Below are 26,136 nucleotides of genomic sequence, written 5' to 3' on the forward strand. Positions count from 1 at the left end.
AACTAGTAGGTCTTCTCGGTGAATATCTCATAATTTAAATTAAGATATTCCTTATAAGTGCTAACTACGAGTGAAATTTTACCTGCAAGGATGTATGGAACTGGGAGGGGAACCCAAATGGTTGTTGTAATCCCATCAAAGCTGCCGCTTCAGCCTGCCTCAGCAATTGCAAATGCTGTTGCGTCCTGATATCTTGATCTATCTCACCGCATTCATCTTTCTCCTGCAATAGTTCATAATCAGGATTATCTCACATACAATTATGTGATAGTATTACGTCTCCAGATAGCATTTATTTGATAATTTACTAAAAATGGAACAAATGATGTGAAAATAAGATGGCAGACATGATAACAGGTGACTCTGTCGGTGGCCGTTGTAAAATGAGGTAATTCACGCGGAAGATGTGGTCATTTGTAACAGATTTGTCGGTGGATCAAAAAAAGACGAACATATAACAAACCGAGAATGGCGCGACTGCTGATCGCACACATAAAGGAAAAGATTACTAAACTCCATCTTAGATCGTAGCCTAAACACAATGATGAAATCAAACAATGCCCTCAAACGAGAAAATTATTAAAATGGTAGAATTCTTCAGAGGATTTTTAAGTTATGTGAAATATCTGAAGACATTATGGAAAAAAAAGGTTCAAAATGAAACGGAAAATATTATAGAGTAAGAAATAGAAGAAATAATCGGCGAAAGATAGACATAAATTTGGATATCTATTAGGGAATAGAGAATGGTTAAATCATCCCTGTGCCAAGAGGATAAGCGGAATTCTCCCTATAATATATTGAAGACTTCCCTTCCAGGAAAAAGTTAAGGTGCAAACAAGCCTATATATTTAATAAGCAAAGTTTTTACTGGAAGCATCAAACGACCGTTCCATAAAACTCCACCAAAACTTTTTACTCTGCATTCCTCCTCAGATTATCCAAAAATCCCACTTCTCTTAGTAAGACTGAAAACTAGTCATCCAATTGATCTCCAAAGTCCTTCAATCCCCAAAAGCTTGAATGATGTTCTATGACGTAGGCTCAACTTTTGCGGAGGGGCATATGAGGTTGCTGCCTGAGGGGGTTACAAATAAGGAATATTAGTTTTTATGTCACAGTGTTTCAATTATAGAGGGGAGGGTCTGTAATTTGGACCACTGTTGGGATGAATTTCCTTTATACCACCCTTGTTTCCCTCTAACTAGATATGTTTAATGCTATACAGTTGTCGTATAATTTTACAAATGAAAATAGAAATAATTCGAAATTGAGAAATAAACGCGATTGCAAAAAGCAACCTAAAATTCCGGCTAAAATTAATTTTTAATGCACAAACAAAATACCTAGCAAATATACTTCTTCAATAAACTACTTTGAAAAAAATTACCCTGAAAATACTTTTAGAGCTGAATCGAATCAAATATAACTTTTGGTTAACAGAGATTTGCATAAGAAAAGGTAACACTCTGCTAAAGTTATACAACTCTTTAGTTTTAAATTCAGGGCGAAGGGGCCTGAAGGTAATCTCTTTCCTGCACTCTTAAGATTTTACTATTGTCTACTTTTGGAGGTTGATAGAATATATACCAAACTTCTGTACTTTGGGGTTTTAGTTAACTTACATCTGTATCTTCCTACAAATCCTTTTTTTAGAAACAGCAACTTAAAAACGTAGATTATTTTTCGGTTTATCCTCAAAAATAAACCTAAAAAATATTAGCTAATCATAGTAAGTTTCAACTTACACAGATGTATAATAACTTACTTAATTACAGACTTCTAAGATATTAAAATCTTCTGTTTCCGTAATTATACTATCGTGATATGAGCCTATTAAGAATGATAATTGCTCCAATTATTTTGATCAAAGGGCTCAGTCAACCTTCATATCACAATTGTTTTGCGGTTACTTTTTTTCATTCAGCTTTCAAGTTTTTTGTTTTTATTATATTATTGCTCCTGTGGCATTTCTGCTGTCAGGATGTTGAGAAATCAAAGATGTGTTGTAAAAAATTTATTGGCCTCGACCTCAATGCACAATAAAAAAAAGTTAAGTATATGGTGACTATCAATAATAGTGTTCTCGGAAAGTCTACTAGCGCTAATCGCAGATACCAGCAAGAGTAAGCGGGTGCAGTAGCGTCAATTGGGAGGGGAACATGTGCCTCTCACTATTTTTGCCTACCTAAATAGAATTCAAAAAATACCTTTTTTGGGTATGTTTCGTTGAAGAATAAAATTTTTTGGGGTATTTTCGCTGAAAAATTAAAAAACAACAAATGTATCCCCTCTATATTTGAAAAAACATTAAACCCACCCCTCTTAAATTTTTACAATTTGGTTTCACTGAGGGGAAGGGGTCAGACCAGGCATTTGTTAGAGAAAAGAACATGGGAAATCCGCAATAAGAGAAACTTTTATAATATTCAGAAAAAGACACTTATAGTAAAAAGCTATTTCTGACGCATGAAGATAGTATGACTCAGATTGCCTTCCCCCTTGCGTATGTGGCTGATCCCAGCAATCGAACAAATTAAATACTTTCAAGTTTACCCTATTTAGCCTAACACGTTTCCATCACTTCTCCTTCCTCGAAGCATAGACCCATGGTAAATACCAAGGTGTCTTCTTGGATGCAATTAAGTTCACCAAAAATACAATCATTAATCTTCCAATACGCCATATAAGATATTAATTCTTAATCCCATTAGACTAAGCCTATGCAAATAGAAGACAAAGTTTATTTACCTTATCCGAATGGGAGATTATTTTCCTTTTTAAACTTGGTATAACTTCTGAGTCATCCATATGATCATCCAAATCACTCATTTCTTCTTCTCCATCAGACTAAAAACAAAAATTCATTGAATTTAAATAAAAGGCTGCATTATGCAAACTAAGGCTCCTTCAAGAAACAGTTAAAAGAAATTATTGATTAAAGAAAAAATCCAATTAAATTATAATATTGATCAGTTATTTATATTGTTTAATTATTTAGATTTAACTTAATTATATAGATTGATTTTATTTATTTAGAATTGGATGAGTGTTGGTTCCCCAATGTATATTTTTCTTTTGATTTTCTTTTAAGTTTTTTAGTAGGTGTTGCGGAGACCAGTTGTACTCGGGTGGGAATTGGTGAGTAGAATATAAATATATTTTAAGTGTGAATATATTTAATGGTTATTATATTGTTTTTTTTAAATAACAGGCCATTGAGCCCTTTGGATATTTTTGTTTATAAGTTGGAAGTATATTAATAATAAGAAAAACTTGGAACCTGGAAGGGATTCACTCCCTCAAACGCTACAGAACCAAATCTATAACTATAAGGTCCGCCGTGTAGATATGTAGAAGAAATATTTTCAAATTCTCCTGATCTTACAGCGTAATACTTAAAATTTCATCTTTTTTATTTGAAGTTTCAATCATGGTATTTTGTAATTATGGACAATAATTTGTAATTTAGCTTATTCTTAGCCACATTTCAACTGTTTTATTTTTTCATTGAAAGTTGAATTTTCACAAAAAAAAAACATTAGTCTTTGGGGAAATTTCAATAGGCATTTCTAAAATAGAAATAAGGTCATCCTAACCTATAAAACAAATTTTTAGGTCAAATTTAATTTCCTTAAAAAAAAGTATTTACACCGAATTTTAATACTTCAACTACTTAGTAATTATGAACTATTTCATGTTTTTAGCTGATGAAGCAGCTGAAACCGCATGCGTGGAAGTGGTAATGTTTCATTCATACTCTTAGCTAGTCGCCATCTGATTTTGTTTGTGCGTCTGTGCAGATTATGAAATTGCACAACTTTATCCAAGAACCAAACTTTAAATCTGTCCTCCACACTTGCTGGAAATGTGAGTCCGTATCTTCATTTTGGCTAATTTAGGTTGGAATAACCAAACTCTATCGAATTAGCCTATTTTTTCATATATACCCAAATGCAAGGTTGCATTGGTTTTAAGTCGGGGTTGGGGGTGTTCTTGGGGAGGGGACAAAACAAAATTTGTTTACATACATTTTTGTCACGTTTTTTTTAGTCAGACAAAATTTCGGGAAGGAGGGAGGAGTTCGGACGCCGTAGCCCCACCCAGGTCTGATTAATGCCTTTCTAAAATGAATGTGAAATTTTACAGAGAGAAAAATTAATTTCCCTTGGTGGCTTGACTACTAACAGAGAAGTTTTTCTTTCAAAATGAAATTTAACGAAGTCCTCACCTCTTTCCCAAAATTGTTGGCCCAATAATGTTCCTTAGCTTAGCATGAAATTTTACAAGGATTTCAATTTAGAAAAGCATTCCACTATGTCAGAATTATGGAGTTCTCAGCGCCGATGCCAGACTGCTTTTGAAATCAATATTTTGCAAAAAATTATTGTGGAAATTAGCCCAATGTATTGACTCTCATCAAGAGCTTGAATACACAACAGATATTTTTGATAGTTCCGCTAAAATTCCCGAAAAGGAATTTCGCGACTTTTTTAATAACGAGTAAAACACTTATACTTATCATTAAAGATGTTTGCTTTGTACAGGTGATAGAAGATAAGACAGGGCGTATATAAATACAAGTCCCTCACCTACAATATAAACTAAATGCGATGGAATTTAAGGAAACCCTTCCCAAAGTCAAACATTTGCTCAATCATAAAGGAATATGAATTTGTGATTTAGTGTTGACAAAGCGACAAGGTGTTATGATCGTTCAGTTATCATATTTCGATAGTAATGCTCTAGTAAGTCAACAAATATTCAATTGAGGTGTGTCCTCACAAGAGAATTAAGAATCAAAAACATGTTCAAGTTGAAATATTTACTCATCAAATGGCTATTTCTTGATACGCCTACGCCTTAGCTAAAGATCGGCTTATATTTGGAGTCACATTTCGAATTATTATCGAAGAGCGGAAGATGATTGTGGAACGAATCTACAAGAAGAGATGCTGCATAAAGACGTCTTGATTCTCGTTTAGAATACATTTGATACAAAACAGGACAAATACACTTTCTTGGGAAAAAACACCATTTCAGCTTATACTTGGAGGCAAGGGTGTATCCGGATCTTTGTTCAGGGGGGGGGGGTATTCTTTTGTAGTGTTTTACAAAGAAACTTTAAAAGCGTAGAACAAAATTTATACCCTTTTGTTACATTTTTACGAGTCGCACAAACATTTCAAAGGAGGAAGGGGGGTTCAAACCCGCAACGCTCCTACCCTGGATCCGGCCTAGCTCTGAGGTACAGCTCAAATTATTACAGAAGATAAAAACATATTCTGAGCCCTGAATGTTCGTTTCCTTAACTTGGATATTCACTTAGAATATGTTATACACGATTGGAAAAATAAGTTGTCGTAATATCACTGCATGTGACTTTTTATTTGACAAATATAAGCGTTATTTAGACAGACGAGACAATTTTGAAACGGCAACACTTCGATTTCTTAGTCCTTAGATCAATTTCTATTTCAGATCATATTTTAGATTAATATACAAGAGCACAAGATGGCTCTTAAAATCCCTACCAGATGAAATATTACGTACCGGTGTATGGATTTAATTAAATCCATGTAACACACCAAATAAACGCGAATTACTCTAGCTTCTTTAGAATATTTCTTTTCAAAGTTTCATTCCGAGAGGACCGATCTAGAAGCGGCAAAACTATCGCACGTCTTATTCAGTTTAGTAAAATCAACATTGCAAAAAGTTACTTCAGTGGAGGAGATCACTCTGGAACCAATCTGCCAGATGAGATGCTCCATAATTATTTTGATTTAGTGACTCTATGAAGAACAAGGGGCCACTTAGTAATTCACTTCCTGAATGTTACATCCAAGGCTTGTAAGTAGAAGCAGTTTTGCCCTTATTTCTTTTAAAACGTGTCCTAATACCGAGGCCGCATCCAGGGAGGGGCTACCGGGTTTCACCACTCCCCCTGAAATTTTTATCCGGCTCGTTAAAGCGCATTAAAACTGCATATGAAAAATTTTTGATGCATTTTTGAAGTTTTTATACTCCTCCCAACAAAAAAAAACAAAAAAAAAAAAAAACGAACAGAAATCCTGGATACGCCCTTGCCTAACAACATAAAAAAAGAGGGTAACGGTAAGGGAGACTGGCCTCTGGAGAAGTTACGTTTCAATTACCCTTGCTCAAATGGCATTTGTAAACATGAACCATAAGTCTAAATTAAAGCAGGGGGTATTAATGAGTTCCAATAGCGATCTCCTTCTATACTTAGTGATTCCAACAGCTTCATCCAGAATCTATACCATAGTTGGACTTGCTCATTTTCATAGAATCCTCCAAGCCTTACAAGAGTTACAAGAAATGAAGTAGTGGAGGCAAGGCATTGATAAAACTTTTCCAGAGCCTAATTTAGGCTTAAGATGCCTTGTTGAAAGTTTCATTCATTTAGCTCAACAATTCGAGGGAGGTTATTATTCTGTAAGGGGCAGGGCGAAGGAAGAGCTTTAAAATACGTTGTCATGACCTAGAGAGATCAAAGCTACTATTTCTAAAAGTTATATTACTAGCATACAATTGGAACATGAATTCTTAGGAAGCCCTTCTCTCTTACATCTACTAACTTTGCATTCGGGGAGATGTCACAGTGCCCCAGGCCCCCTTCGACCTACCTCTGATCCCACTGCCCCTCCGATCTTATTCATAGCTCTTCTTTTCTCAGAAATTCCAAGAAATGCCAAGAAACAACTACTCTTATGTGTACTCGTTTTTATTAAACTGCCATTAGCTTGATGAGATTTTTTTCTCTTTTGAGATCCTGGCGTCATTGATGACTAGACAGAGTTTAACTTGCCAACTAATTATAAAAGTCAATTGCTGTTCAGATTATTTGAATTCATATTCTAGTCTCTCATCTACATGATTGACTGGGGAAGCGAAGAAGTAATCCCATTTCTTAGGTCATTAGTGATTAGTGATGTTTTCCTAACTCTTTTGCCGTCTTCGTCCAAACGGTTTTTTGGTGAGGTTATCATCATTTGATGGCACAAAATGTCCTGTGAAATAACAAGCTAATGATATACTGGCTCTGAATTAGACTAACAACAGTAATTGACAAGTAGAGCCAGAAATAAACATGGTTTGATAAATTATCAAGGTAGACGTGATGCATATGACTCGGTGATTATATTATTTTTATTATCTATTTATAAATCAGACCATCCTTTAGAAGGGTCTATAAAAAGCTGCGTTATATTCCCTTCTCGATGCTTCATTAACAGCGTTTCTATTTTACAGTCATAATTCGCAAGCCATTATTTAAAAAGAAAATTAAAACATAACAGAACACAAAATCATGGACATAGCCTATGGTTACTGAAGTTTTGAAGGGTCCTGTGACCCAAGAAAAAATGCTGCCCGTGGTGCATAAGAGAAACTAGTTCCCCTTTCTATATAACGATATTTCTTCTGAATTGTATAGCTCAGAATGCAGGTTTTATAATTTGGTCAAATAGGTCATATCCGAGCGATTTTGCCTGACCGTTTGTGTCACTTCGTTGTGCCCTATAAGCCTTAATTACATATCGTCTCGATTCAGGATCCTTCCTCCAAGCTGATGTTATCTTTGCCCTTTTCATGGGTCATGATCCGGTAGGCGTGTACAACAGAAGGCAACTTTGGGTCCGTGTCTACCCCCCCCCCCTTCCTATGAATTTGGAATTTATAAATTTTATTACTCAGATAAGAATTTAAAGACTTTTCCATATTTCTGCCAATCCCCATTTAATACAGTATCATGTTATTTACAGCCCCCAATTCCCCATGAAAAACATGTTACTCAGAACTTCTAGACAAAAAGCCTACAAATGTACCTTCTAACCAGGCTCTATTTCTGCCACAATGACAAATCTTGGAAAATTTTCATTTTAACAAACAAACACAAAGTAGAAACAATAAGGAAATCTTTTCCCTATTTATACGGATATAAGAACTTCCAAAATCTCTATATTTGTAATTCGGCAGATTTAGTTAAAAAAGAAAAAAAATCATAACCCAGGTATTCTCTTAAGACCTATCGTAGCATGTACTAAAGGCCCCGCTTCCGATATTGGAAAATGGCTTTGCACAGCTTCCAAACCTTTACTGTATTCCCAAAATTCCATATTCGTAATTCGGCAGATTTGGTTAAAAAAAAATTCCACTATCTTGAAAAAAGATTCCCTTTTGTTTCTACTTTATGTTTGTTTGATATGGAAAGGCAGTGTGGTCTTCGTCGCTATTTTCGTTTTAGGTGAAACAAAGGGGATTTAGACACAAGACACATCTTTCAATAACTTCATTTTCTGTAATATCCTCGAAAATGCCAAAAAATTTAAGAAAATATTTTGATACTAAAACGTCCAAGTTTCACATGTGAGGACTGTTGAAATTGGTCTCTGAAGAGGTGCAATTGTTCTGACGGCCTTGAATACGAATCGGAGTTTAAATCGAATTTTGAGTTTGAATCTAAGACATCATGGTTGCAGCCGTGGCTGCAACCTAGTAAAGAGCGAATCACAGCCTATAGTAACCAAAAGTTAAAAAATGCGTTTTGAAAGAATCTGCCTAGAAGAAGAAGAACAAATAATTTAATCTGAAAATTCCAAGTGACTATTCCTTGACGTACCCCTCCCATCCTCCTGTTCGCAAAAGTTGAACTTCGCCAAATATAGTTTAATGCTCTCACTCTTTATAATAGAAGCTTTGATTAACTTAATGTTTAAAATAGCCAATTACAAATGCATTTGCTGAATAGTGTCCGATAACTATGCTTTTGGTGATGACATAGCTCTCAGTAGTCCTTGGAAAAAGGGATATGTTACACAACTTGGTCCAACAAGAACGAATAGATTGAATTCAATCATAAGCCGCGGTAGTTCAGTTACTAGCTCGTTAGACTTCGAATCAGAACGGAAAGGATTTAGTTCCTTAATCGGGCATTTTTATTTCAATCGTGGTTTTCTGCCTTATATATGAATATTTTTCGGATAATTCACTATTTATGTCAATTTTTTGTGAATTGTGAAATGTTCCATTCACTATTTTTGAAACAAATTACGCCCTGAACCTCAACCTCTTGCCACTTAGGGGTTAGAGAAGTATAGGCATATGGTTCTGGAACGACTCAAAGTTGTATCTTCAAAGAAGGATTATTTGTTGTTATATTTATTTATTCATATTATCTCCCTTTTTACTATTTAATATACAGAATAAAACTATTTGTAATTTATATAGAGAAATCATAAAACTAAGAACCTATTAGAATTTTTTTTTTATGTGATATTTTTCTGGTTGTCAGGTTATTTTCAAACTTTTTCTTGTTTATCGCTATTCCGCAGCTGTACGAGTAATGTTTTTTGGTGTTTATTAGGGGGGAGGAGGAGATATTTAGTGAAATAAGTTAGACACACCAAAATTTTGCTTAGGTTTTGAAAACCTTAAAAATCTTCTTTAGAAAAATAGTTACTCTTTCCGAATTGTCGAGGTTGCCCACCTTCAAAAATCGTATACACCATTTTGTATAGCATTTATTCCTCAGCGTTATTTGAAAACGATCAGAAATTAAATAATTTTTTTTCCACTAAAAGTAAGGAGCGACTTCAGCAGAAATTACTCCGTATATGAGGGTGCTACCTCTCTCCCGAAAAAATAAAAAGATCATTGCAGTGTTGCTTCTGCTAAATTTAAATTAAAAACGGGCAAAGATTAGTTTAAAAAGAAAAAAAAAACAATTTTTTTGAGGGAAGTAAAGAGCGAAGTTAAAACTTAAAAGGATCAAAAATTATTGCTTCTCAGTCTATCTAACATATATCAATAAAACTAGTACAAATAAACCAAATAATCATATTTCCCTATGTTTGTAGGATTATAGAAAACTAGCGCTTTACTGAAAACACAAAGCAATATAGGAGTTTTGGTACACTAAAAGTAAACCGATTAAGGCCACTTTTTACAGTACACATATCAAGCACTTTTTTGAGTAATACTAAATTGTATTTCTTACAATTTAAGATTGTTTATTACTCAGTATTGGTATTATAGCTGGTGAGACCAAAATGTGACCTGATAAATCAATCCAATATTTCTGTATGCTGTTCAGTACCTTTGCAGCTATTAAAAAAGTATTTATTTTTATGCTTATGATTTTAAGATAATTTTAATTGTATACTGAATGTTACTGATGTCACAGCTGGTGTAAGACTATGAAAAGCTTTATAGATTAGTTTGTTGTTGTCAGACTACGTACTCACTTTTAGTTAATAAATCAACATTTTTGTTTTTTATACTTGGTTTCTGTGTTTTCAGTAAAGCGCTCTTTACTTCCCTTCGCTCTTTACTTCCCTAAAAAACCTGTGCTGTTTGAATTAACCGGAATAATAATCACTAGAATATTGTTGACGACACATGTCTCAAGCTAGTCAAGCCAGTCGGGACAACAATTCAACTTGATATATTCTTAACGATCCCTACTGACTGAAAACGAAATCAATTAAAACCCTCAGATCATTTATTATATTCCGCTGGCTAAAGTCATCAAACGATGAACTTCCATGAAAAATATCACTCATATCCCGAGTTTGAATTTAACTTGCATCTGTTTCATATTTGAAATTGGACGGAGATAACACTGATACTTATTAAACATTGATTAATGAAGTCGTTTATTAATTATGTTGCTACTGACGCAAGGAAAAACAAAAATAATTGAGAACGGAGACAAAGAATGCAAGGAGCAGTCCAAGCCTTTGAAAACTGCAAGGCTCTATCATATGTTATCCATGATTATTCAAGAAAGCTTAATATGCATCAGAACCGTTTCTGTATCCATATTTCCCAGTATAAGCCTGACAAGCAGGGTTTCTGGGGTAACGCTTTCTGGAGAGCTTCTCATTAAGAGCAAATCAACAAAAATCCACATATTAAGACTTATCATCTCTATAACACCCCTTCCTAACCAGTGTTGAGAGATTTGTACCCAACAATAATAAAAAATGGTATGAAGAAATTGCGTCCATGTAGGAATTTCGTCCCTGAGTCAGCCCAAATTCGTAGAAAAGAAAGAAGCGGTAAATCATGTAAAAATACACTGAAAAAAAAATGAAAACCAGGAGATTATTTGAAGACGTGGAGTCAAAAAGCCACGTCTCATCGAAGTAAATCTTTAAAAAAGAAAAAGAAATACGTCTTTTGGATTTTTGGCCGTTGTTAACGAATGATTATTCGCAAAACGCTGGTTTCAAACATAAAAGATAGTCCTAGACAAAAACAGTAAAGAAAAAATAATCGCAAAATGCTTGAAAAAAAAGGTTTGCACGGAGTCCATGCTAAAGAACTAAACACTCACTAAAAAAAAGAAATAGAAGACTATGCATTTGCCTCACATCTTGGAGTCGTGCGGACCGAGGCATACACAAAGGGTTAAGGGTCCACATGTTTCTACATTTTAATGCATTTTGTCTGTTTTGGAGGGTTTTGATAATTTTCACCCTCCTCCTAAGATAAGTTTCTCCGTATGTGTCCTTGCGCACCATAAACAGTTAATGACCCTGTTAAAAGGAAAGGTGACTTCGAGACGAGGCTCTAAGGCTTTTTTCCTTTTTTTTCAACTAATCTTGATTCAAAACACATTATTTTGGTCGCGTCAATTCTAAAAACCGTCCTTTTTTAAATGAGAGAAGTTTGCAGCACAAGACCCCCCCCCCTCAGAGAAGTGTTTATGGCTTGAACATCCAACTATTTCCGGAAGCAAGAAACGGAGATGGTCTGATCATGGAAACGAAACAATATGAGGAAATGAGTCAGATCATTCAACCGAACGTCTTAGGGGGTGAATTATGAATCTCAATTTTGCAAAAAAAAAAAAATGACTAGCTAAGCCCATCTACAAAAGTTTTCCGAGTGGGAGGGGTTTAAAAGTTCAGGGGAGAGGAATAAAAAGGTAAAAATATAAACTATGTAAGCGATATAGGAAGTATGAATAATGTTGAAAAGTAAACTCAAAGCTAAGGACGGAAAGGAGGCTCACAGGCTTTTTCTCCCCCCCCCGCCTTGTATGTGCCTGTATTACATCAAACCTTTCGAATGGCTGCAATTGACCAGGGGAGTTGACGTTCTATGCAGAGGTTTTAATCAACAATCAAAACTTCATTCATAAGACACCAGGCAAGTCGTCCCATCCGAGGTTTGATAACAAATTAGCCCCCTTTGTTTTGATAATAAGGCGCCAACACTGTAAATATTCAAGGCAGCAACGAAATTATCTCATTATGAAAATCGACAAATACATATACGGCGAGGTTGCCCTTTGTATCAGTGATAATTTTAGAGTCACAAGTGATAAGAGATATTATTTTGGTAATATCAGAAAACAAGGTGCAGGCAGACCCGCACCAAGATACCCGATATAAAAACATTGGCTGATACGAGGGGGAGGGAGGTACTGGTATAGATGTAGTCATCTGTTGTCAAGTTTTATTAGATTTACACTAATCTAGTCTAAACGTTGTTATATATGTGAATGCGAGATAAGTCAATTATTGCGAAAAGACATGGGCTATTCTAGGGGAGAAAGCCCGCATAGTTCAAACATGTTTTACCCACCTCAGCAAGTGTGTTGAACTTATTCTTATGTATGGAAAATTGAAAAACTGGGGAGAGGTGATGCCTCTATCAGCTGTCACAAGCCCCATCATATTTACTCGGAGAGAGTGAGATGTGCCATTTGGAGGTGAAGGGGGACAACTGCTGTGGTGAAGTCATTTTAGGTGATTTTTAGCCAAAAAAGTCACTTTTGGCTTTTTGGATCCGTCACATCTTGTACGAACAACTTTTCTATCTTCTCTGTCCGTTCGTTTAGATGATTGGACATTAGTTTTTCACGTTCTCAGCTGAATTCCAACCCCAGGATCAACATTCAGGCTGGTTATTCAAAAATTGTTCATAAAAGACCAGATATAATAGTAGAGATATCTGCTAATTATGTTTATTTTTTGTGATCATTCTGTTTTATACCCTTCTGGGTATTATTTTCATCTGAGAAAGTACTTTTCTTTTCATAGTTAGTACCTTCGGTATTTTAAAAGTTTTTTCTTCTTCCGTATAATCGTAGCAGGAAGATAATTTCTTAGATTTGTATTAAAGACATCTTGGATTAAGTTGCTATGCTGAGGACAAGACTAGGGGATTGCCAGCTTTTCACAATCTTGAACATCTACTTTTTTTTTATTAAGAAATCATTTAAAAAAACTTTTTCCATAAGACAAGTTTTTTCGAAGAAAAGTGGAGCTCTATTAAGCCAAGAATGAGCAAAACTAACACGAGTAGGGCTGATAACCCCCAAGCCTTCATAGGACCAGAACACAATTCGTGCTTTACTGAAAAAAAAAACAAAAAAACAAATAATAAAAACAAATAAACAAATGACCGCAGATTGTCAGTTCAATTGCCGTATACTGACATTCCTTCCTTAAGGTTTTGATAATTTTTTCATTTATGAATGTAAGAAAGGTAAAAACATTGCAAACATATTTTGTTTTAAGTAAAGTATAAATTGTTATCTGGTCTTGGGAAGGCATATGGGTTATCAGCCCTATTCATGTTAATTCTTGCTTGTTCTTAGTTTGACTCAGTTATTTATTGTAATTTCTGTTCGTTTTGAGTTTCATTTATTTATTGATAGTGATTTGTGGTAGTCTTACGCTTGGAAGATTGTTTGACTTTAGTTTTGCTCATTTTTGGCTTAAAAGAGCTCTTTACTTTTGTTTGAAAAACCTGTCGCGTGGAAAAAAATTTTAAATTAATTTATGTTCATTTCTTATTGACATAGTCTTTTTCATGGAAAAAATAATATTCTATATCTTTTCAGTTTTTTTTTATAACCTATGGGTTGCTATTTGTATGTTGGAGAAACTTTTCCAACAATTTTTAATCATGACACAAACAGTACTTTTTAGTTTAATTTTATAGCTTCCGAAGTTGACCTGAAAAATAAAACTTAATATCATTTCCAAAAGATTCTATCTATGCTCTTTGACAGCCTGGATACACTTACAATCTTTTTATTTATTTAAATTGTAAGAGCAGAAGCAGTAATAGTAGTATCCCCAAAAGTTTCAACGCAATGCCCCCAGTCGTTCTCGATATATTGCTGAGGTGTCTTATTGGCAACCATAAACGAAATGCCTTTTGATCTATTTTTTCAAGCAACAATTAGTTTTAAAGCATTATGGACTAATTACATCATTGGGGGGGAGGGTTGACATGCCTAATATCCCTAAAGATATAGTTGCTGGACCGCTCTACTATGCTGAACAAAATAGCTGTATCAAAATTTTGACTGGACGCGTTTGGAAAATGAATAGGCTTGAGTGAAGGGCTGCTTACCTCCAATCTCTTGTTACTCTTAATAAGGCCACTGGACACTCGCGCTACAATTGGAGTACAAGGAGGAGGACTTTCCCCATCATATATCTAGTAAAAACAATTAAACAAGTAAATGCAAAGTGAAAACATTTTAAATGTATTTTGTTTTCAGTAAAGTGCAAATTATGTTCTGGTCTTGAGAAGGCATGGTGGTTGTCAGTCCTGCTCATGTTCATTTTTGATCGTTTTGAGTTTGAATCGGTTACTTATTTTATGATTTAAATAAACAAAATACGCTTACAATGTTTTAACTTTTTTTACTATCAATAAAAAATTAACAAAATCAATAAAAAATTATTAAAACTTGAAGGAACATATATCAGTATATGTATACTAAACTGATAACCATCAGCCATTTTTTCAGTAAAGTGCAAATTATGTTCTGGTCTTGCGAAGGTATAGGGGTGATACGACATTATTTCTCGACCTTTCAACTACGCTGAAGAAAATGGCTCTCTCAAGATTTTGATTAGATGTTTTTGAAGAATTGATGGGAGTGGAGTGGGGGGAACCCCCTCCGAAGTTTATACTATCACCCTTTCTATATATACCTTATATACCCGCAGGGTAAAACTTACTACCCTTCCCCTAATGGCTACGGGGGGGGGGCTGTCATCCTTAAAGACACAACTCCCGGACATTTCAATTGTGTTGAACAAAATGGCTAACTCAAAATTTTAATTGGATGTGTTTTGGGAAATGGTGGACGTTGGAGGTGGTTTATTTGCCCTCCAACAACATTTGACAATTAAAAAGGACACTTGGTCTTTCAATTTCCAATCGAGAAAGTTTCTACGACAACAAATGGTCATTTCGTAATTTCTCTCAGATGCATTTCGGGAAAATAAGGTGTGTGGGATGGGTATCCATCCTCCAATCACTCTAAACTTTTAAAAGGGCATTAGCACTTCTGATTACTAATCCAATAAGCCCCTTCCGAAGTTTATACGATCACTATGTATATATACACCTTATATGCCCCCAAGGCATAACTTAAAACCCTTACCCCGAAGGCAGTGGGGGGGGGAATGTTACCCTTAAATACATAATTTCAGGACCTTTCAATTACGTTAAACAAAATGGCTATCTCAAAATTTTTATTGAATATGTTTGGGGAATGGTGGGCGTGGGAGGGACTTTAGTTGTCCCCCAACCACCCTTTAATGTATTTACCCTTAAAAACATAATTTCAGGACCTTTCAATTACGTTAAACAAAATGGCTATCTCAAAAATTTTATTGAATATGTTTGGGGAATGGTGGGCGTGGGAGGGACATTAGTTGTCCCCCAGCCACTTTACACTATTAAAATTTCTATCAGATGAATTTCGGGAAATACGAGGTCTGGGGGAATATCAACCCTCCGATCACTCTGAATCTTAAAAATGGCACAATAAATTCTAATTACTAATCTAATGAGCCCCTACAAAGTTTATACGATCACCGTTTCTATTTTTAAGTAGTATAGACCCTTTGGATACAAGCGTCCAGTACCTCCGGACAGAATGGAGATTCCCCCAGCGCTGTCATCAACCTAACTTAAGCTTTTAAGCAGTTTTTCAATTGAATTTACGAAATTTATCTGGTGTGGGAATCGAACGTGAGAACCAAGATATCCTATTGTAAAAAACAACGCAGTTATTCATCTGAGCTACCGGGTCATTGACATTATTAGATTCTTAGAAAGTGCATTCTAGGCAATCAATTCAATGTTTCCAGGCGCTGGCCAACTGGTGTTAAGTATCAGTGTATCGTACCAAGTTAATTCGGTAAACGATTTCTCAATTAGAGTTGGATTTCTGGTAATTGCTATCAGTGATTTCTTTGAGTGCCTCTTTGGCATCGTTCCAAGAAAATACATACCAAAGTGATTTAGACAGACATTCTTTTGATGGTCAATGACACTTGTTTCGGTCCCAAAATTGTAGTGACTACAACTGGCCAGGAATCCTTTTTTGTAATGTAATGGTCCTGAGCACAATGGTTCTCCATTATCGGGTCTTGTGCATGAGTTTGGGCCCCCATGTTCCCATCCAGGCTCCTTCGTCTCCCTCCAGAAATTTAGCAAAGATATTAGTAAAATATAAGCCCCCCAAAAATTCGGTCCCCCCAAAAAAATTCTAGGTTAAAACAAGAGCTAAGAGCTCATATGGCACTCGTGACGAGGTCGGAAGAGCCAAGAGTTCATATGGCATGAGCTATAGCAAAATTACAAGAATCGATAGATTGATTTGAAAGTAAAATCAGTTGCTTAACACCGGTTGGATTTAAAATAAGAGCTCTGAGACACGATTTCCATCTAAATATCAAAATTCATCAAGATTCAATCACCCACTCGTAAATTAAAAATACCTCATTTTTTCTAATTTTTCCTTTCCCTTCAGCCCCCAAGATGGTCTGATCGGGAAAACTGACTTTATCAAGTCAATTTGTGCAGGTCCCTGACACGCCTACCAATTCTCATCGTCCTAGCGCGTCCAGTCTGGATCTGGTCGGGATTTAAAATAAGAGCTCTGAAGCACAAGATCCTTCTAAATATCAGAATTCATTAAGATCTGATCACCCGTTTGTAAGTTAAAATACCTCATTTTTATCTAATTTTCCCAAATTACCCCTCCCACCCCCCAACTCCCCCAAAGAGAGCAGATCCGATCGTGTCAGTCACGTATCTTGAACTTATGCTTATTCTTCCCACGAAGTTTCATCCTGATCACTCCACTCTAAGTCTTTTCCAAGATTTCGGGTCCCCTCTCACAACTCCCCCATGACGCTGAATCCGGTCAGGATTTTAAATAAGAGATCTGAATTACGAGGTCCTTCTAAATATGAAATTTAAGTAAGATCCGATCGCTCCTTCGTAAGTTAAAAATACCTCATTTTTTCTAATTTTTCAGAATTAACCCTCCCCCAACTCCCCCAAAAGAGAGCGGATCCGTTCCGTTTATGTCAATAACGTATCTAGGACTTGTTTTTATTTTTCCACAAGGTTCCATCCCGATCCCTCCACTCTAAGCGTTTTCCAAGATTTAAGGTTTCCCCCTCCAACTCTCCCAATATCACTGGATCCGGTCAGGACATAAAATAAGGGCTCTGAGACATGATGCCCTTCTAAATATCAAATTTTGTTAAGATCTGGTCGCCGGTTCGTAAGTTAAAATTACCTCATTTTTTTCTAATTTTCCCGAATTAACCGTCCCCCCACTCCCTCCCAGATGGTCCAATCAGGAAAATGATTATTTCTAATTTAATCCGGTCTAGTCCCTGATACGCCTGCCAAATTTCATCGTCCTAGCTTATCTGGAAGTGCCTCAACTAGCAAAACCTGGAGGCCTGGGTGGGAACATAGGGGCCTAAATTCTTCCCAAACTCTTTCAGTAAGCATGCCCGCACGCTCGCCCAAACGAACCTAGCTCAAAATCACTTGACGTAATGTAATGTAGGTAAAAAAAAAATCAGTTGTGCTAACATCTATAACTAAGGCGGAAAAGATGGTAGCACTCGGGATAGTAACAAGAAATACCGCTATCTATGACTGTAAATAAAGAAATGCCAATAGCGATATATTTTCTGGTGTTACCGAAACCCACCTGATATTATCAAGTATTAGTCATTTTTGTTTATCAGGAAAATGTTAAAGTGCTTTATTTTTCTTAGTAAAATCCTTAGGTAATGCTTTTTTGTATTTTCATTGTTCTTAATTATTTAAATTTGTTCATACTGCTTTTTCAATCTGTTTGTCTTTTTGTCCATCTGTCTGTGTGTCTATGTTTCTTTTTTTCTCTCTGACTGTGTGTTTGTGTGTCTGTCTTTGTGTTTTTTGTCTGTTTTATCCGTGTGTCTATGGGTCCTTTTCTCTCAGACGGTTGGTTGGTGGATCTATCTGTGCGTCTTTTTAAATGCCTGACTGTGTATCTATGTGTAATTTTTCTTTCTGTGTCTATATGTGTCTTTTTTGTGTGTCTGTCCACCTGCCTATGTGTGAATGAGTCTTTTTTTTCTCTCTGACTGTGTGTTTGCGTCTATCTGTGTATCTTTTCGTCCGTCTGTCCGTGTGTCTTTTTGTTCGTATTTATGAGTGTCTATGAGTCTTTTTGTCTGTCTGTGTGTCTCTTGTGTCTTTTTGCTCCCTCTGTCTGTGTGTCTATATATCTTTTTGTATGTCTATCCGTATGCCTATGTGTTCATGTTTTTGTGTCTGTATGTCTTTTTATGTCTGTCTGTGTGTCTATGTGTTCTCTCGTCCGTCTGTCGATGTGTCTATGGGCTTTTTACAGTCTGTCTGTGTGATTGTTTGTCCGTCTGTGTGTCTTTTTGTCTGTCTGTCCGTGCGTCTTATTTATTTCTTACCCTGTCCGTGTGCTTATGGGTCTGTCCGTGTGTCTGTGTCTTTTTTCTCTCTGGCCGTTTGTTTGTATGTCTGTCTTTGTGTCTGTCAGTCCGTGTTTCAATGTGTCTTTTTCTCCATCTGTCTGTGTATCTCTTCGTCTTTTGGTATGTGTGTATGTGTGTCAATGTAAAAAAAAATCCAAGTCCCCCCCCAAGAAAATGGTAAGTTCCAAAACAAGTAAAATCTAAGTCCCCCGCTATAAAAATTATAAATTCAAAAATTCGGAAGGGGATGGGAGGTTGGGGGTGGGATGGAGGGTGAATTGGGGCCCCAAGCGCCGGTAAGGAAAAACCAGTGTGCTCAGGACCATTACGTTACAAAAAAGGATACCCGGCCGGTTGTAGCCACAACAATTTTGGGACCGAAACAAGTGTCATTGACCATCAAAAGAATATATTTCTAGCAAGCATCTTAAATCACTGTGGTGCGCATATTCTTGGAATTATGCTAAAAAGACGCCAAAAAACGAATCACTGATAGCGTTTACCAAAAATGCAACTCTAAAAACGATTACGGAATTAACTTGGCAGGATACAATGATGTTTAACACCAATTGGCTAGCGTTCGGAAACATTGCATTTATTTCCTAGAATGTATTTCTAAGAACCTAATAATAACAATGACTGGTTTGATCAGATGAATAACGCGTTGTTCTTTTACCATAGGAAATCTTGGGTCTCGCATCCGAATCCTACAACAGACACAAATTTCATAAAGTCAATGGAAAAACTACATAGAAGCTAAAAAATGTATCATTGGAAAAAAAATGTCGCTATCTATAACTATAGTTAAAAATGTTGCAGTCTATGACTTCAATTAGGTAGATGGCAGCACCAAGGGAACCCCCATTATGCCCAGGGATACTGGCCGCTTGTATCCAAAGGGCATATACTACTAATATACCTTATATGCTCCGGGGCATAGCTTACAACCCTTGCCCTGAGGGCTCTCGGGGGTTATCATTCTCAGAGACATAATTAGCTGTTTTTGGGGAAAAGGTGGGCGTGGGAGGGGGTTATTTGACCTCCAATTATTTTTGATAATAAAAAGGGCCTTAGCCCTTTCATTAAGTTTAACAAAATGGCTCAAAATTTAGATTGGGTGTGTTTGGAGAAATTGTGGTCGAGGAAGGGGGCTAGTTTCCCTCCAATCACTTTCGACAGTTTACAGTAGAATGAGTCCTTTTCGAAGTTTCTAAGTCGACAAACGGCCATCACAAGATTTCTATTTGATACATTTCGGGAAAATTCGAGGTATGTGTGGGGGAATATATACCCTCAGATCACTCTGAGCCTTAAAAAGGGCACTAGAGTATCTGATTTTCAATCAAATGTAAGAAAGTAAGTAGAACGGCACTATACCCTTAAGGTCTAAACCGACAATGCTGATCTCCGTTTCTTGGCCCTTCAGCTAAGATGAAGCTCATTTGATTCCAATCAAATGAGCCCGTACTGGAGTTTTTACGATCACACTTTCTATATATACCTTATATATCCCAGGGCATAACTTACAACCCTTGCTCTGAGGGCTGTCGAGGGGGGGCGGGTTGTTGTCATCCTCAGAGAAATAATTTCCGGACCTTTCAATTACGTTGAACACAATGATTATCTCAAAATTTTGATTGGATATTTTAGGGAAATGGTGGTCGTGGGAGGAGGGGGAGGGGTTAGTTCTGACAATTAATCACTTTTGACTATTAAAAAGGACACTGGCCCTTTCAATTTCAAATCGAATGATCTCTTTTTGAAGTTTCTACGATATCAAATGGCCATCTCAAAATTTTTATCAGATACAATTCTGGAAAATACGAGGTGTGTGTGTGAGGGGAAGGGGGTATCCACCCTCAGATCACTCTGAATCTGAAAAAGGGCACTAAAACTTCTGATTAGTAGTCCAATGAGCCCCCTCCAAAGTTTATATATGTTTACTTATATATATATATATATATATATATATATATATATATATATATATATATATATATATATATATATATATATATATATATATATATATATATATATATCAATTTTATTGAGATATATTGCATTAAAAATCTCAATTTTAAAACCAAAAGCTGAAAATATAGGTCGGTGCAGCAAAATTTTGTGAGAAATCAGAATATCTTCCTGGGTGGGTAAGAAGTCTTATACTTAAAAACAAATTTTCAGACACGTGTTTCCTGGAAAGGGGGAAGGGTGTTGATTTCACCCTGCTGCGCTAATATATTACATATATTCATGGCAAAAAAAACAAAAAACAACCAACACTGAAACACTGTTTCTTCATAACAAAATAGTGGTAGGTAAGCTTTTTGAGCTTGGGAAAATTACATCACTAAAAGTGATGTTCACAAAAGGAAAATTACCTAGCTGTGAGTTACTGGTCAAATTAAATTTTCAAAACTAGCGCTGAAATGAAGGGTACCTTTCAAAATCATTTAGCAAAATAGACTGACTAATTATATTGACTATTTAAAAATATCACTAGCCTTCTATCGGGTTTCCTGTACGCCTATTCATCGGATTTAGAACCTGTAATTATCTTCCTTAATTTAATGCCTATAAAATTCAGGGGTAAATACTGCAAAACAACCCCTATAAGCAATTATCATTCGATTTTGTGAATTTAATTGTTGGTGAATTACAATTTGGATTTTTACCGCTGAAAACCCCGAATTATAAAGCTAATAATTGGCTTTTCTGTCTTAGTTTTTTTTCCTTAAAATCAGATAAGCAAATAAGACGCCATAGCGTGCTAGCGTGTTTAATTTGTTTCACATTTATTTTGATTTCTTTTTGAAAGAATGTTTTGATTTGTAGGCACAGGTAGTTTTCCAATAGTGGCTTAACCCCAAGGGAAACCTAAAAAAGGAGTTCTACCTGTACCAGAGCCGAAGTTGGTTTTTCTTAGCCAGCTTGAACACTTTCCATACAAGTAGCAACACATAATTCAGTTCATACCAGACTTCGAAAATACGATTGTACCTTCAAACTTTTCGTTTGCTCCAGGGCTCTCCTGAAATTTCTTAAATCATGTCAGAACAAGGCTGACTCGCCTTTTAATTCTTATCAGTTCACCCTACTTACTGGAAAGAATCGGCTAAGCTGCCATATGTAGATACGTCAGCATCATGATGCAGTTAACCATAGGCAGTTTTTTCTGGCCTTGTTCACCATCAATCCTGGTTCTCCGACCTACGACGAGATGACTCTCTTTTCTTTGGAAGCGTGGAACTCCTGAAAATGACTCTAGGAGCCGGGGCACTTGGACAAAATTTGAAACAAACTGATACTATTCATTTCAATGGTGGTTTAAGTCTTCTTTTCTGCACAATTTCACCCTTCTTATCATCAAGTCTTAAAACCACCTTTATCAGGTCTACCGAAGTTTATCTGAGCATAAATGAAGGCTTGTGTAAAGTTACCAAGCACTTTATGGGTTGTATTACTTTTCTAGAAATTAGAGCAATATCTAAGTTATTTCCTTGAAGTACAAAGGCGAAAACGTATGTCTTGTCAAGAAGCAGACACACAAATCGAAGATCGCAGCCAAAACCGAAAATGAAGATACCCTGAAGCTCAATGAAATTTAGAAGATTACTTACAGCCCCCAATGAGGCATATTTTGTTTTCTGTCTACATGAATTACTCTGGTGAGCATTGTCTCGGGATCATCATGGCATGCCAATATGTTTTCTTTTGACATTTGCGCCATTTCTGTAAAATTTGCTGCAGTATCTTCAGGCTGATCAAAGTTCCAGTAGATCCCCATCCAAATTTCAGCGCACTCCCTGAGACAAGTTTTGATAAGATTCCTCTTGCCAAGTTCTGTTAAATACTTTCAACATGATCCAATGACATTGCCTGAGTAAAGTTTCTTTGATTCCACAAGCCAAATTTCAGTCGACACCCCAAGCAAAGTTCAGATAAATTTCTTAGAAAAAGTCTTGTAGATTTCCTGACCCGATTTTCAGTACATTCCTCGGAAGAACTTTCGTGGATTGGCTAAATCAAATTCGAGTAAACTGCATAAGCCGAACTCTCTGTATATCCTTTTACAGGCTCAGGTAAATTTCTTTAAACAATTTCCAGTATATTACCTTAGCCGAATTCCAGCAGCTCCTTGAGCGATGTTTTGACATATTCTCTAAAAAATCACGAAGTTCAGGATCCTTTGACAAATTTTGACTCACAGGGCATTGCCGTGGAAGGCGAAGTGTACAAACTTTATGCGTGTACGCTCTGGAGGGATGGGGTCTTAGTCTGTCCTTATCGAGATAGCCTTGAAAAGGAGTTTAGGAGCAACGACCTTACGCAAAATCTTGCGTCCAGTATTTACATACACTGCGTAGCTATTTCGTTCAGAGAAGGCAAAAGATAGGTTTCTCTCTTTTTTTATTCTTTATATCTTCTCTGTACTTCATAATACTTGTTTTCTTATTTTTTTGGGGATATGATGTGTCATCTTTACTTCTTAGATAAGTAATTACCAAGACTTTTTCTAAGGGTGACATTTACATTTCCGAAATGTAAACCACTTTTTCCAAATTTGATTTACGTCTCGGAGCGTCACGTCCGCTGGATAGTTCCGCCACGCATGGCCAAACTATGACAAACACATGGCACAGCTATCACAGCGCTTGGCACAGTTTGCTATTCTTTCCACGCCACGCGTGGCAGAGTTATTGCAACGCTTGACACAGTTCCGCCATACAACAGGTTGCACATGCCACCTGTTGTACGTTATTACTGACAGTCGATAACCACTTGGGCATTTCTTGGAGAGTAATTTTAGTAAATAAAACGGTGATCCTGTCATAAATAATAAGATATAACAACATTATAGTGAGTAAACGTACTTTAACTTGAGAGAGATTTGTACTAATAAGAGCCGCTTTCATTCATGTGTTTCAGCTTATCAAATCAAGTATTTCACTTTCTTTTGAGATTAAAGATAAAATTAGGATACCTGGTTTCGACTGTTCACCCATAATTAGTTTGTAAATATATTCACATTAGAGTATCAACTTTATTTGTGAACTTGTCTCTCTAATGCATTTATTTGAGTCAGCAGATGTGATTCTGAGGGCTATAAAGATCGATAAAAATAATACCCCAAAGTAAAGGCAATAAAAACACACTGATTTAATATATCTACGGAACGGATCTTTTATGTATTTATTATGCTTTGCATATAAATCTTCATGAAGGAATTTAAAAACTGACGGAATATGGGAAAATTACTTGAAGATGTAATTCTCAATATCCCTTACATGCAATTAAGAACTTTAAGCTTAGCCATAGACAGCTGATTCAACAGTCCTCGAGATATTGAAATTGAATATAAAACACGTACAATTTGAATGAATCACACAAATATAGGTTTTCTTCTATATATTGGCTGTGAATTCATGGAAATGGGGGGGAGGGTTGTATTTTGTCGAATTTCCTTTTGAAAAAGACACAAAAAGACATTTTTTTTCAAAATCAAGAGGGACGGGGATTATTTTGTCAATGTTCTTATTAAAATATAAATGGCATTTTTTTCAAAATCTAGAGGGACTTTCCTAAGAGACTTATCTTAATCTAGAGACTTTCCTAAGAATTTAATTTTGCCTCCAAATTTGTCAAAATATAACCGAATTTAAATCCTAGCTATGTCTCTGATGACGGGCAAATAAAGACTCGACATGTGTCCAACAATTTGTTTTGGGGTAGCCAATGAGTTCAGGGAAACGTAACGAACCAAAATTTAAAGGTCAAAACGACACGGAGTTACAGGGAGAATTATAGCTGGGATAATGTAGCGTGAGGCAAGAGCCCAAGTGCGCTGTGTAAGTACTAGGAGAAGATATCTCCCTAGCTGCCTGAAATGAGTCAAACTCTCTCGTAACGAAATTCTGGCTGTATCCTGGATCAGGTACCATAGATGTGCAGAAAAAGGTAACCATCAAAAAAGCAAAAATATAGGCAAATTATACAGAAATTATTGATAATTATCGGAAAATTATTAGATTTGAAAGGAGCCATGCCCCTAGTCCCTCTCAGGAGCGTATCCAGGATTTTTTTTTTTTGGGGGGGGGGCACAAAAAACTTTAAAAAGCACCAACAAATAGTTTATATGCATTTTTGTTCCGTTTTTACGATCAGGACCTTTTTTGGGGGGGAGGGTAAAACCCGTCAATCCCCTCCATGAATACAGTATTGGGTACTTGCCGGTTATTGGAAAAACACCCAAAAAGTGAAATTAGGTTTATCCTAATGAAAAATAACAAAACAAGATGATAAAATGATACTCTACAAACAAATTATGGAAACCTAAACCAACCTAACGTAACCTAACCCCTAACCAAAGCTAATGTGCAAATATATAGCCCAAATCATATAAGTCCAATGCATTGAATCATCCATCACTTGTTTTGGTAGCTATGAAACCGGTTTTCTGAGATGTAACCTAAGCGTAATTCTTGAATGTGTTTCCAATAACCGACAAGTACTCAGTCTTGCCCACTCCCCACTCCCCTGTATAAGCTCCTGTGAATACTTTTTAAAACCATAGCTTAATCTGGAGCCCAAATATCCCGATCTTGTTTGCATTAGCATGTATTTTTTTAAATGCTCCTTGGATTCTTCGAAAGATCTTATTGATGAAACCCTACCACTCAAATGTAGAAAAACATATACATATATTAGATGTGAAACAAACGGTACATATGAGTTACAGCGACCACATCTAAGCAGTGAAGTTAGGTTAATCTCAATGAAATACACCAAAATAAAATGAAAATATAATACTCTAGTAACAAAATTATGGAAAATACAACACAGAATTATGGAAAGCAGGCCATTCAGAACGCATTATATTAAATACTTAATCTAACCACATCTATATATTACATTTAGTTTAATATACCTGCATAGTTAGGCTACTGTTTATCTCGCTCAGGCAAAGCTCATTACCCCCAAGTGGACATAGAAAGCCGGTTTCATTACAGATCAAGAAAAAAGTGTGGTCGCTATAACACGTAAGGACCAAACAAACTAAGGTGGAGTCGAGGTTAGTACCCATCGAGCCACCAGCCTCACCTTTTTTCTATAATTACCTATAAACTATGTACATAGCAAAGCGAATACAGTCGCCAAAGAACAAGTAAAATTCTTTTTAACGTCTTAAAATTCTGTTCCGCCATACGACGCCCCTCAATATACTGCTCGTAGATACAGTACAAAATTTAAATTTAAAAAAAGACAAGACAAATAAAACAACAAAAACTACTGTTAAATCCTCAAGCATAATGGCATTTTATCG

At 36.0% G+C, this 26,136-nt stretch overlaps 1 protein-coding gene across 1 annotated transcript in view; it reads right to left on the reverse strand.

Moving 5' to 3' along the window:
* LOC136039430 (AT-rich interactive domain-containing protein 3A-like) overlaps positions 1-26,136 on the reverse strand; it is a 125,713-nt gene that overhangs the window by 85,661 nt on the left and 13,916 nt on the right. The window contains exons 2-3 of the mRNA XM_065723164.1: positions 2,752-2,850; positions 83-223 (exon numbers count right to left, since the gene is read on the reverse strand). Of these exons, the coding sequence (XP_065579236.1) occupies positions 83-223; positions 2,752-2,850 (240 nt within the window). The remainder of the gene's footprint in view (positions 1-82; positions 224-2,751; positions 2,851-26,136) is intronic.

The sequence above is a fragment of the Artemia franciscana genome, chromosome 19, assembly GCF_032884065.1.
Source record: "Artemia franciscana chromosome 19, ASM3288406v1, whole genome shotgun sequence".
Lineage (NCBI taxonomy): Eukaryota > Metazoa > Arthropoda > Branchiopoda > Anostraca > Artemiidae > Artemia > Artemia franciscana.